This window comes from Lycium ferocissimum, chromosome 8 (genome assembly GCF_029784015.1).
Source record: "Lycium ferocissimum isolate CSIRO_LF1 chromosome 8, AGI_CSIRO_Lferr_CH_V1, whole genome shotgun sequence".
Classification (NCBI taxonomy): domain Eukaryota; kingdom Viridiplantae; phylum Streptophyta; class Magnoliopsida; order Solanales; family Solanaceae; genus Lycium; species Lycium ferocissimum.
In genome coordinates this window covers 40,757,446-40,768,709 of record NC_081349.1, presented here as the reverse complement: position 1 = coordinate 40,768,709, position 11,264 = coordinate 40,757,446, and the positions used below count along the sequence as shown (strand labels likewise).

Sequence of the window (11,264 nt, the reverse complement as noted above, 5' to 3'; positions counted from 1 at the left end):
TTTAATTTTTGGCCCTCAAATTGGTAGTCTTTAATTTTTGTCCTTCACCTAGTATCATGAGGTTTGGGTTTGAATGTCGGCTCAGTTAAAAAAAAAAAAAAAATCGCAATGTAGAGTTTTAATGCAAACTTAGGCTTGTAGGCAGAATTTTGCCTGCTTCAGGCAGAGTTCAAAACTCTACCTTTGGACAAAACTCCGCCTTAGAGGCAAAGATTCGCAAGCAAAATTCTGCCTTAGGAATCAAAGTTATACCTGGCGAAATTTTTTTAAATTTTTGACTAAGCACGGGTTCGAACCTCGAACCTAGGAATTTTAGGCGAAGGACAAAAATTAAAGATCAACAATTTGAGGAGCAAAAATTAAAACCAGTGCATTTGAAGGGCACTCCGCACATAAAAATGTGATACATAAGAAAATGTAATAAAAAGTTTTATTAATGAATAGCATCCGGAGAATCCAATGGATTAAGTATTACCACCCTGCAATGAGCATCTTAGTACACTAGCTCTATGAAATGAACTAAGGAAATTAAATATTTGATCTAGTACATTTTCATCAGGTAAAGCTAAACTCTATGCATGTAAGGTACATAGTATTATTTGATTTTGGCTTCAAAGTATCTTTTAGGGGAGACCTGAACGTACGATTTTTAGGGGGATCTGGTCGAAAAACTTGCCGCCAGCGATCTGGTCTAATCGAAGTCAACTAACTCACATGGAATTCAAGGTTCGTTTTCACCAAGCTAGTCCCTTGAGTCTATAGGCTACCTTTTCTTAGCGAGCATAGGAGATCTCCAGTGCGAGCCATCTTCTCTTTTTGCTTCTTCTGTAGGGGACTTTGTCATAGCTGCGGGTTCAAGCCCCGTCAATCCCGACTGATCCAATGAATATATCAATAAATCTCTCCTTTTTATGAAGGGGACCGGGGGCATAATTTCATTGTCAAAGCAATTTTCTCCTTTCACATACTCTACCATAGTATAGCGTTCCACAATTTTTTGAGGCCTTTTTGTAGTCCTCTTCTATTCCGACTAAGTAAAATTTCCATACATACTTAAAAGAAGGGATCGCCAAGATGATAAGCTCTGCTGGAAAACTTTGCAGATGGTTCTTCTCAATAAAAACAACCTATTCATTCAGTATTTACTCAAACAAATAGTAAGTACTTCATTGGTTAGTATGCTAATATACATTATAGAAATACAATCCCTCTCGCTCCTCTTCCAATGAAATTTCTGCAACATGGAAAATAAGAAAGAAACTACTTATCGTTTCGTTAGACAGTACTGAAGCAAATTATTCCTTACACCAAATGGACCATAATCTTAACTAAAAGAATACAATTACAAATTAGACACACCATAACAGTTGCATAAAAAAAAAAGATCTAGAATGGTCACCTAAGCTGGAAGTATGAAACACTGTATCTGTTTTGCTTATGGCACTTGTGACTTCGACAGATATGCCAAACACTTTTACAATAACAATAATACTTATCACCTAACACAAAACTAACAAACCTATTGAACATAAAATACTTGTCAGAAGAACAATTACAAAATACATTCAGAAGTAGAAAAAATATGCTGGTTCCCTCCTCTAGAATACAATTTTTTCATCAAAAAGCAATTCAGAATGCGTTGAATAGGAGTCATCAGAAACAGTAAGGGATCATATACTTAGCGAGGTCCTCCAGTCATCTTTATAACCTTTGTTGAACTAGCAGCACTGTGATGGGAACTGGAAACAAAAGCAGAACATTGAGTCATGCCTCTAGATATCAATATGAACAGTCGGTGACATGATACAAAGTAAAACACCAACATCGAGCATTACTTACGTTCATTTTTGACAAAGGAGGTGTCCGGACCAGCTTGCTTGGACCTCGAGTATTCCACTATGATAACACCAACACATATATCAGATAACTTTGCATCACTCACATATTCATATCGACTACAGTTCTCTTCTGGACAAGCAGGGTCAACAATGCTTCAGCACACCTTTCGTTATGTGTCTCTCCTTGAGGGCCAAAGAAAATCACTCGGATAAATACTGATAGACCTTGTTGGATTCTAGCTTTCACTTCAGTCCTTTTCTTTTTAATGACGGTGGTGTCCGGCCAAGCTTGGGCGCACCTTGACTATTTCACCGGCTACTTGTTACCTTCCACCAGCATAGGTATCGGGTAATTTTGCCCACCAAGGCTTAGGCGGATGGAGAGAATAGCTTTCACTTCATTCTTCCAACTGTCCATCTTCACTTTTCACCTTTTTCCATATAGTTAATGGAACTACATGAAAACCTAACTCCTGCTTCAATCTCTCTTCATCATCTTCATCACCTGAGCTAGATTTTAAGTTCAGTACTTTTTTCTTTATTGTGCAAGGGTTGGAGGTATGATTCTATTGTTCTTGTTCCAACTAAAACAAAACACCCTTCCTTATTTGTATAATTGCCAAGCAATCAGTATTTTGGAATAGCTAAGTATAGCTCATACTTCCACAAAATAGAATAAAAACCATGCATATTCCCTCTTTCTCTTTTTCTGTAGTTGTGGCCATAAGTGACGAACTGACTATTATAAATAGCCGATGACATTCTTCAGATGACTACACAGAAATGTTAGTTTGGGAACAAAATGGCAAGTCATTCTTTTATTTTTGAATTTCATTTTATCAGTACATGGGAAGAAGTGTTGAAAATGGAAATTATGTATGGCTTGAAGTTTTAATATTAGATGTGCAATGAAAGCCTATTCATAGTGAATCGTTTATCACCCCTGAGTTTAACCTATCCACCCTTGATTATCCAACTATGGCAAATTGGCAAGAGACAAACAAGTAAACTATGGAAGGTATCTATCTTGGCAACCCAACAAACAATTGCAGACTGAATTGATTAAGAAGATAGAATGGAAATCTTTGTTATATGAATAAAAACTACAACGGGAAAGTAATAAAACAGAAAAAAGAAAGAGGAAAAGGTACACAAGAAAGCAGGCAAACTTTCATATATATAGTAGTACAAGCAGTATTTACCATAGAGAAGAGAAGTATTTTAGAACTTCTGGAAATTGAATAAGTAGAATTTGATCATCAAACCTCAAGGAGATTGCGGCCAATCATATCCAGAGTCCACAGCATTTAAGTCATCATAAAACCACATTTCGACATCCTCAATATCTTGATCATCTTCCCAATACACATCCGACATCTCATCAAAGTCGTCATCATCATCGTCCACATCACCAGCCACAAAATCCCATGGTACATAGCCAGAAGAACTTGAATAATCAGAGCAATTGTCCCAGCCATTCCTATCATAGCAATCTACGACAGCTGGACCGACCACCTTTACCCGATTAAATTTCTTCACAAAATTTCCGTCGAGGTTCACATTCCAACAACCTCTTACATCCAGTAGTTCAAGATGTCTGCAGTTTTTAAGGACCTCGATTATGCTTTTAGTACCAACCAACATGTAGGCAATCTCGAGTTGCTTGAGATTTGGCATTGTAGTGGCTATTGCAAGGGCTTCATCGTCTTGGGAGAGTTTGTTAATAACCTCAAGGGGATGCATTGTTCGTCGCAAACCAGTGAGACATTTACAATGCTTCCCTATGGCTTCAAGGGCTTTGGCTCCTATTTTTATGCAGTAGCTTACATCCAAAAATGTTATGTTCGAGAACATTCCCGCAACTCGTTCCACAACGGAATCACCTATTTCACTTTTTGGCAACCGCAACATCTGCAGAGATTTGGCACTTGCAAGCAAAACAGAGAAGGGATAAGACGAGCATTATTGCAAGGGATAATTACATTTTTGGACCGCTCAAAAGAATAATAGCCATCAAATGTATAGGTTTTGTATATTAAGTATAACTATACATATAATAATAATATACGTCTAGTATACACAAGATATACATATAATATACATAATCAGTTTATAGGGTTTGTATATTTTGGCCACCACCCGTAATTAATTTCAGCAGACTGGCCAAAAAATGAAAAAAAAACCCTCATCCCAATTTATTGACAACAGCAAGTGCACATCATGCAAATGGATAAGAACCATTCTGAACCTCCATACTAACTCATTTTGACTCGAAGTATAGTATCTTAAAATTATGTGTAACTTATAAGGTACAACAAACTATTGCAGTCGCTGAGATATGTAAATAGTATCAAGACTGATAGTGTACTAACTTGTTTGCAATGAACGAGAAGCTTTGTTCCCAGGAGAGACCGGAAACACAGAGCTTACGAAGAGAACCAGAGCTTCTTGTAATAAGCAATTGAAGCATCCGATCAAGGTTATCAGGGCAGCGATTTTTGCTCCATTCCTCAATGTCAATCTCTTGCCAACAATAAGGACCCCTTGCTGCTTTTCCCCATGACTTGCAAACCCTTGGGACTATAGTTAAAACCTCTTGAAGTGGAAGTTTTCTAAATATCAGCCCAAGTGCATCAGGAATTAATTCATCCCACCGACGGAATTCAAAACTCTCCTCCATTGATTTGCTGCCAAGGTAATAAGATATATTTAGGACAAGGATCCATTCCCCAAAAAAGGTAACTGTTTTAATCACAATCTACCTATTTTATCTCAAAGGTCAGGCTTGAAAGAGGTGCAAAGCTTGAAAATTTGGGTAATCAACAGCTATAATTTGGAGTCACTGTGCCGTGATAAAATTTTGAATACATAATAAACAAGAGTTGTTTGTCAGATGGTCACTCAACTAATAGTTATTATCTCAAAAAGTCAATTTCTTTGTTGAAGGAGCTTGGAATCAAGAAGAAAGATGACTTTCTGAGACGGTAAGTATTAGTTGAGTGAAAATGAAAGCAATTGATCAGTGAAATCACAAACATAAATCAACTTAATTGGGGAAAAGTTAGAGAAACTTTCACATTATTAGAGGATGAGCTATGTTCCCTTTCACATTATTAGAGGATGAGCTATGCTCCCTTTCACATTATTAAAGGATAAGCTATGTTCCATGAAGCCCATAAGAAAAAGAAAGGAAATCTAAGACTGAAAGGGAGAGATAACTGTTTAAGAGAAAAACAAGATTTCTCAAAAGACAACAAATAGGACAGCGGGAATATGCAATCTTGAAACAAGCATATTTGTTAGCAAGACATCAAATTGGTATGACAAACAGAAGAAAAATGCAATCTTGAAACAAACATATTTGTTAACAAGACATCAAATTGGTATGACAAACAGAAGAAAAATGCAATCTTGGAAAAAAACATATTTGTTAACAAGACATCAAATTGGTATGACCAACAGCAGAAAAATGCAATCTTGAAACAAACATATCTGTCAACAAGACACCAAATTGGTATGACAAAACAGCAGAAAAATGCAATCTTGAAACAAACATATTTGTTAACAAGACATCAAATTGGTATGACCAACAGCAGAAAAATGCAGTCTTGAAACAAACACATCTGTCAACAAGACACCAAATTGGTATGACAAAACAGTAGAAACATGTAATCTTGAAACAAACATATTTGTTAACAAATCAAATTGGTATGACAAACAGCAGAAAAATGCAGTCTTGAAACAAACATATTGGTTAACAAGACATCACATTGGTATGACAAACAGCAGAAAGACACAATCTTTACACAACCCCATGTTTGTTAACTGCAAATAAAATTCTAAGAAAGAAACAGGAAAATGAAGATAAAGAACCAACCTTTATCCATCCATATTTCCACAGCAAAGTGCTAAAGCAATGAGATTCAGTTGGCTACACAATTTATCATTTCCCAGTAGAGTTAAATGCTCAAATCAACCAACACCCTGTTGAAAAAAAAAATGCTTAAATCAAGAAACAGTATTCTCAAAACTCAAGAAAAGCAACAAAAAAGGAAACTTTACACCATTAAATATGAAAATGTCCACTCCATTGTAAGTAAATACAAGTATCTCTAGAGCCCCAAAAGCAAGAACCACAATAATAATTGTGTTACTAAACACTAATTTCATGCACAACTCATGATATGTATACATACAAAGAAGAAAAGGGCGTCAGTATAAAGAGAAAAAAATACTCAAAAAGAGCAAAAAAAAAAAAAATTACCTAGAATATTTTGTAGTATTGGATCTATGAAATGACACCGGTTTATCCGCCTAAAATAAAGGGGTAAAAGAATGTGAGTTTTATTTCAGTTAAAAGAGGGTGTTTTGTTAAGTGTTAGGTACAAGAAAGAAACATAAGAGACTTGATATGACAAGATTTGATATAACAGCAGAAAAAACAAAAAAGGAACATGTGAAAGTGAAAAGTGCAAGAAATATCTCAGAAAGCAATGGGTAATTGTAATGGTAAAATAAAAAATGTAAAGGAGTAGTGGGAATATGGAATTGTATGTTTCTGAACTGGGGGTATGGGGTATATAGTACTACTACTGTTGCTACTGATGTGTTGCTCCTTTTTGAGTTCACTTTAATAAAAATAATTTACATTATTAAATCACTTTGAATATTGATTCTTTAATCCCAATTCATGTGATATAATTTGATTAGGTATAAAGTTCAGAAAAAAAGACTTTTGTGTTTGTCGTCTAAAACAAACATTAAATATTTGTGTATGTATAAATCATTTCATTAAGTACTTTAAAGTCTAGTTGTTTTTACGTAAAAAAAAATGGAGTCATTTTTATAGGACAAACTAAAAAGAAAAGTCTGTCACAATATATTGGGACGGAAGGTTTAATTATAAACAATTACCTCTAATTAGTCGAGATTAATACCTTAAAAATTGAGGCAGACAATTTGTTATAATATCAAAAATAGAGAAAATAACATAAGCTATTTGTTATGTTTGGATAGGTTGATAATAGTTCCCTAAATATACTCGTGAGCAGTTTTGATTTTTTAAGTTTATTGAAAGTGAAAAGGTTTGGTCTCCATCAAATATTTAACAAACTTTATCGATTATATTTGACGAAAAAGGTAAAAAAAAAAAACTTTTTAGCCAAAATTTAAATTTGGATTTTGGAAGGGCAGCTTATTCAGTTTGTGCTATTTTGGTTATTTCTTTAGTCTTGTGCAGCTTTTTGAAGTATAATTTCTGGTATTTTTGGTTTATTTTTAGGGAAAAGGGTCAAATATAGCCTCTACTTTGTTTTATTAGTTAAATATACCCTCCGTTAGTGAAAGTTAATAAAAATACCCCTGACGTCTTCAAACTTCACACTTATGCCCTTATTTGGATGGAAATCCACAAATCCTCTCAAATTACCCAACTTCAAAAAAATTACCCACTTTTTTCTTGACCCGCCCCGCCTATCATCATCATCAAGCTTTCGCTTCATCTTCTTCCATGAAAAAAAAAAAAAAGGCAAGAACACACCCAAATGATAAAATCCCAAAACTCACATCAAATTTGATCTTTAAATCCAACTCCAAATCTTGGTGCAGCCTTAATTATGGTAATGTTCAAGGCATTAAATCTCTCCACAACGAAGGTGCTGGCCTTGAGGTATTATCAATTTTTTTTTAATTAAATTTTTATGTAATTCAAATGTATATGTTATTGTTTGCATTAATACCCCTCCTCTCCAATTTAAATGTCTTAGTTTGATTGAGCACAAAGTTTAAAAGAGATTTTTGAATCACATGTGCATGGTTTTGAACTTGTCACGTAGAATGTTTGAATTGTAAACTTATTAATTATAGAAAGAGACACTCGTTTTGAGACTGATCAAAAAGAAAAGTAAGACATTGAAATTGAGACGGAGGCCAGTATGATTATCTTATTTTCTAATTTTGGAGATTTTACATTTTTTTTGGAGATTTGATGAGATTGAGTTGCTATAGTGATGAAAGACTGTGAATTTAGTCAATATCGATGATTGACTGAAGTGAATTTTGGATTTTAAGCTTTTAACAGCTGAGTTATGGTTTTTGTTTTAATTGATTATATATCTCTGCTTTCTGTTTTATTGTGGTAAAACTGTAAACTTGAAAGTATTTGTATGTTTACAACAACAACAACAACCCGGTGAAATCCCACAACGTGTGGTCTGGGGAGGGTAGAGTATACGCAGACCTTACTCCTACCAAGGTAGGATGGCTGTTTCCAAAAGACCCTCGGCTCAATAAAAAGCATAAAAAGAGGTCAGATAAGGCTAAGAGATTCCAAGCGATATGGAAATGCAAATAACGAAAGCGACACAGATAAAATAAGATAATCAAAGCACAGGAAATAACAAATAATAGCAGAAATCAGAGCACAAGAAATTATACTGCAATAATGCGACTACTAATAAGGAAGGATAGCGAGACTATCTACTAGTCTTCTACCCGAATCTGGGTCCTCCAAACCTTCCTATCTAAGGTCATGTCCTCGATAAGCTGTAACTGCGCCATGTCGTGTCTAATTACCTCTCCCCAATACTTCTTCGGCCTACCCCTACCTCATCTGAAACCATCAATGGCCAACCACTCACACCTCCGCACTGGGGCATCTGTGTCTCTCCTCTTCACATGCCCAAACCATCTCAATCTCGCTTCCCACATCTTGTCTTCCACCGAGGCCACTCACCCTTGTCCCGAATATCCTCATTCCTAATCCTGTCACTCCTGGTGTGGCCACACATCCATCTCAACATTCTCATCTCGGCAACTTTCGTCTTTTGAACGTGAGAGATCTTAACTGGCCAACACTCCGCCCCATACAACATAGTCGGTCTAACCACCACTTTGTAGAACTTGCCCTTAAGTTATTGTGGTACTTTCTTGTCACATAGCCCTCCGGAAGCGAGCCTCCATTTCATCCACCCTGCCCCAATACGATGTGTGATATCATTGTCAATCTCCCCGCTACCTTGCATAATAGACCCAAGATACTTGAAACTACTTTTCTTCTAGATGGCCTGGGTACCAAGCCTCACTTCCAAGCCAGCCTCTTGAGGTGCTTCACTGAACTTGCACTCTAAGTACTCTATCTTGGTCTTACTCAGCTTAAACCCTTTAGACTCTAGAGTATGTCTCCAACCCTCTAGATTAGTGTTAACTCCACTACGAGTCTCATCGATCAGGACTCTGTCATCCGCGAAAAGCATACACCATGGCACCTCATCTTGAATTTGCCGCGTCAATCCATCCATCACCAAGGCAAATAAAAACGGACTAAGAGTTGATCCTTGATGCAACCCCATCACAACTGGAAAGTGCTCTGAGTCTCCTCATACTGTCCTTACCCTGGTTTTGGCTCTCTCATACATGTCCTTGATTATCCTTATGTACGCCACAGGTACACCTTTAGCCTCCAAGCATCTTCATAGGATCTCTCTTGGAACTTTGTTGTAAGCCTTTTCTAGGTCGATGAATACCAAGTGTTATTATGAGTAAAAATATCAATGAATGAACTACGATTCAATCCAAACTAGTTGGGGGGGCGCTATATTAATTGTCCGATATTTATCCGCTCTATTCAGGCTCATTTCTATTCCGGAAAATCTGTGTGCAAAGAATTATTCATCATGATTAGACTATTTGTATGTTGGCATTTGAATTACCAACAGGGGCGGATCTACACCTTGCCGACGGTGTTCGGGATCTACACCTTGCCGAGAGTGTTCACCCGAACACCCTCGGCAAATATTGATGTATATAGAGGGTAGATTTAATGTATTTATGTACATATATTAACTTTTGAACACCCTGAACAAATATAAAAGGTTATCTCAAGTGGTTCAGGGTGTTCAAAATTGTTTCCAACATCCTAGGTTCGATTCTTAGGGATAACATTTTTTTTTATATTTAGCTTTTATTATTTTTTCCGAACACTCTGAGTGAAAATTCTAGATCCGTGTCACACCCTAATCTTGATCAGGGTGTGATGGGCACCCGGCCCCACATACGGAGCCGAGCGAACCCTCAGACTCCAATTTCATACATATTCCTTTCAAATTTCCAAATCAAATCACATGAAACGTACAGAAAGACTTTCAAAGGAACTGATAACAGACATCGTCTTAGGCGGCCATGCGTATCAAACATAACAAACATATCAGATCAAATCGTGGCGGGCGGAACGTACTTCGCCCGAACATACATACATGTACAAACATATAGGCCGTTCGAGCCACCATAGCAAACGGGTCGCTCAAGACACGGATCTCGGACCACGACTGCGTACGCAAAGTCTCTAACACAAATCGAAATCACAACTCGGGTATGCTCGACTCCGACACTCCGGAGGGAAATGGAGCTCGCCAACCTCGCTGAAACTCCTCCTAGCAAAGTCTTCTGATCATCTGGGTGTACCTGCGTGGCATGAAACGCAGCCCCCGAAGAAAGGGGGTCAGTACGGAATATGTACTGAGTATGAAAGGCAGGAAATACGAAATGTTAATCATGATCGAATCAAATGTACGGATGTATAGCGGACGAAATCATAACCGCATCCGGATGTACGAACATATGTACGATGTGCAGAGTAACAGAAACAAATACAGAAGTGACAGATCAAACCTGCGCGGAATGCAAATGTACGGAATGCAAATAAAAATCATGCATGGGCTCAGGAACGTGGTCACCCCCTGACGCTGGTGCCACAACACATCATACTCCGAGAAGATTTCAAATCTCCGTACAAACTCCGAACACATCGTAACATCATACACATCATATCATCGAATATATCGAAGCCATATCACATCATAACACCATAGACGGTAACCGGCCCTATGGCGAGGTCTCGGAAACCGTAACACATCATCTTGCCGAATATGTCATAATGCGCACGAAATAAACCGGCCGGGACTCGGCAGAAAGGAAATCGTAACATATGCACGAACAGAGTAGTGAGAAACTAAATGCACATAAACCAAGACCCGATGAAATAATCAGACGTTCATAATGGATTATTCATAACAGAATACTTATATCAGAATCTTCTTATTAGAATATTTATATCAGAATACTTATATCGAAACACTTATGTCGGAATATTTATTTCAAGGTTAGGAATACTCATACTTATATCAGAATACTCAAATCAGAATACCTATTCCAAATTTCTTGTATCAGAATTTCTCATGTCAGAACGCTTGTGTCAAATATTTACATCAGAATATCTATGTCCGGATGCCTAGACCAAAATGTTTATATCAGGATACGTATACCAGAATGCTTAAATCAGAATTCGTCTGTCAGAATTATTAGATACTTAAATTAGGGGGGGACATACGACTCCTAAACAGATTCGGAATCACAGAATAGAATGACCCG

General features: G+C 36.9%; 1 protein-coding gene across 1 annotated transcript; it reads right to left on the bottom strand.

Moving 5' to 3' along the window:
- Positions 1–2,896: 2,896 nt before the first annotated feature.
- On the bottom strand, positions 2,897–4,525 carry LOC132068471 (F-box protein FBW2). Its single transcript, XM_059462068.1, has 2 exons — positions 4,211–4,525; positions 2,897–3,765 (listed from the first exon to the last, which is right to left on the bottom strand). The coding sequence occupies exons 1-2, from the start codon at positions 4,516–4,518 to the stop codon at positions 3,105–3,107; spliced, it is 969 nt and encodes a 322-aa protein (XP_059318051.1). The 5' UTR covers positions 4,519–4,525; the 3' UTR covers positions 2,897–3,104.
- Between the last annotated feature and the right edge of the window lie 6,739 nt (positions 4,526–11,264).

What these genes read in the sequence shown, in the direction of transcription:
- LOC132068471 (XM_059462068.1), bottom strand. Translation starts at nt 4,518, where the DNA reads ATGGAGGAGAGTTTTGAATTCCGTCGGTGGGATGAATTAATTCCTGAT. An exon ending in TTCTCGTTCATTGCAAACAA is followed by an intron (nt 3,766 to 4,210) that starts GTTAGTACACTA and finishes TTTGCTTGCAAG; the next exon opens with TGCCAAATCTCTGCAGATGT.